The 2,599-nt window shown below is 39.9% G+C and overlaps 1 protein-coding gene across 1 annotated transcript; it reads right to left on the reverse strand.

The window, feature by feature from the left end:
* Positions 1-1,709: 1,709 nt before the first annotated feature.
* Positions 1,710-2,252, reverse strand: LOC122058284 (histone H4). The gene has a single exon (XM_042620899.1). The coding sequence runs from the start codon at positions 2,208-2,210 to the stop codon at positions 1,899-1,901; it is 312 nt and encodes a 103-aa protein (XP_042476833.1). The 5' UTR covers positions 2,211-2,252; the 3' UTR covers positions 1,710-1,898.
* Between the last annotated feature and the right edge of the window lie 347 nt (positions 2,253-2,599).

The raw sequence follows: 2,599 nt of genomic DNA on the forward strand, positions 1-2,599 counted from the left end.
TATCTAAAACCTTCGCAAGGCTTGTTGACCTGGAACATGATCTTAACAAAGCTTGTTGACCTGGAACATGATCTTAGCAAAGGAGTACCCAAGTCAAAAAAGTTTGTGGCATTTCCTTCACTTGAAAAGGGGGTAAATCTGATTTTTCACCATGAATGGTCTTTTTGTTGAAAAGATTTTTCTTTTTTATACCAAATCCAAAATTGAGCAGAGTTAATTAGACTGAACCGATCCAAATTGATTTGGTTCGAATTTGATTTGAGTAGATGAATATTCACGTCAGTTTGATTCAGTTACGGTTCCAGATATAAAATTGTCGGTCCAAATAAAAACCGAACCGAATGCCTATGGAATGGAATATCGATGAGATTGTTTCCCACTACGTGACTAGACTCAACTACCCCCACTAACCCACCTATCCCACCATGGGGAAAAAAATCGTCTGCAATTCCGATCTCGTACAATTCCGTGAAATACCACCTTAAGGGAGTGACATGTGTATTAATACCAATGCAATGGTCCAGATTTGATTTAAATGACTCCACTGATTTAAGGTTTTATTAGTTGTATCAGATCTGGACCATTGCATTGGTATCAAGACACGTGTCACCCCGTGAAAATGGTATTTCATGGAATTGTACGAGATCGGAATTGCAGACAATTTCAACCCCCACCATGGCGGAAAAAAATCATCTCCAATTCTGATCTCGTTCAATTCCGTGAAATACCACCTTCAGGGGGTGACACGTGTATTGATACCAATGCAATGGTCCAGATTTGATTTAAATGCCTCTTCATTGATTTAATGTTTTATTAGTTGTACCAGATTTGGACCATTGTGTTGGTATTAATACACGTGTCATTCTCTGAAGGTGGTATTTCACGAAATTGTATGAGATCGGAATTACAGACGATTTCAACCCCCACCATGGCAATGCTAAAGATTAGACAAGACTGGTTTGTCGCACAGGGCGTATAGCGCGTTTCCAATGATCAGGAACGCCTTCGACCGCGTGGCTGAGCGCTCAGTCGCGCAACAGAAGAGCCCCATCCTTTCTCACCTTCTCAATGCAATTTTTTATTTTTTATTGTCAGTTCCTTTTCCATTCCTCAATCCTCTCAATTTTATTGAAGAAAATATGCTTGGAAATCGAGGCTTGTTGTTCTCAAAGCAATGGGCATTGGAGCTATGGAACTTTACAAATTTCATCTCTCTGTCAAAGCTCCGACAATGGACGAAAGGAAGAGTAAAAGAGATGGCGGGATGAAATTTATCATTTTCTATTCTTCTGTTCAATCTTTAGACTATACCATCTCAAAGGGATTATATGGTTTTTCACGCACGGTGAAGCTAGACTCGAATGCCGCAGATAGAAGTGGTTTCACTTTGAGATCAGGGTCGGGGGAAGGTCGTGTCCCATAACATGTGATCTCATCAAAGAGATCATACATAACTCCTCGTGACTCAAACTCAGGCACACAATGTGCCAGGCTTACCACAACCGGATCAAAACAGGTGGATCACACTTAACAAGGGGAACAAAAATCTCTTCAAAGTGATTAACATCTGATAAATTTCAGATTTAGTAAACATTATAACAATGGTATTACGAAGAGAAGAAACAGAACAACGTTTCACCAAATCCAAAATGCAACTTGATCCGTCAAACTTGAATAAGAGAAGATTTATGTGCTACAATGAAATGTAATGAAGGAATAAACTTTCTTGATAGTCTTCTATTCATCAAACTTTCCCCATTAATAAACCACCAAATTTACAAAATATATGAGATCGGAACCAGAGAAGAATACAAATTCTTCTATTTAATCCATATTGACTTACACCCTTTTCTTATACCAAACCAGAAAAAAATCAATCTGACTAAAAAACCCTGACCCTAACCTCCAAACCCATAAAGAGTCCTACCTTGCCTCTTAAGAGCATAAACCACATCCATAGCAGTCACGGTCTTCCTGCGAGCGTGCTCCGTATAAGTAACCGCATCACGGATAACGTTCTCGAGGAAGATCTTAAGGACTCCTCTGGTTTCTTCATAGATCAATCCACTAATACGCTTGACACCTCCACGCCTCGCGAGACGACGAATTGCAGGCTTAGTGATTCCCTGAATATTATCTCTCAACACCTTACGATGCCTCTTCGCTCCTCCCTTTCCCAATCCCTTCCCTCCTTTGCCTCTCCCCGACATCTTCGCTTCCCTCTCAAGCAAAAGACACACTCTGCAACTCTCTCTCCCGGGTAGAAATCGTCTGAAATTCTCATCTTGTAAAATTCCATACAATTCCACCCTAAATGACTGACACGTGTAAATATTCCATATCTACGGTTCAGATTAATCAACCATAATACAATGTTAATCAACCATAATACAATCTGAACCGTAGATATGGAATATTTACACGTGTCAGCCATTTAGGGTGGAATTGTATGGAATTGTACAAGATGAGAATTTCAGACGATTTCTACCCCTCTCTCCCTCTCTCTCTTGCCCTGGTTTTCGAATTCTTAAGCTTCGTTCGTCAGGAGAACCAATTTATATAGATTTTACTATTCCAGACGAGTGAGTTTATACCGTCA

Source organism: Macadamia integrifolia, chromosome 12 (genome assembly GCF_013358625.1).
Source record: "Macadamia integrifolia cultivar HAES 741 chromosome 12, SCU_Mint_v3, whole genome shotgun sequence".
NCBI lineage: Eukaryota > Viridiplantae > Streptophyta > Magnoliopsida > Proteales > Proteaceae > Macadamia > Macadamia integrifolia.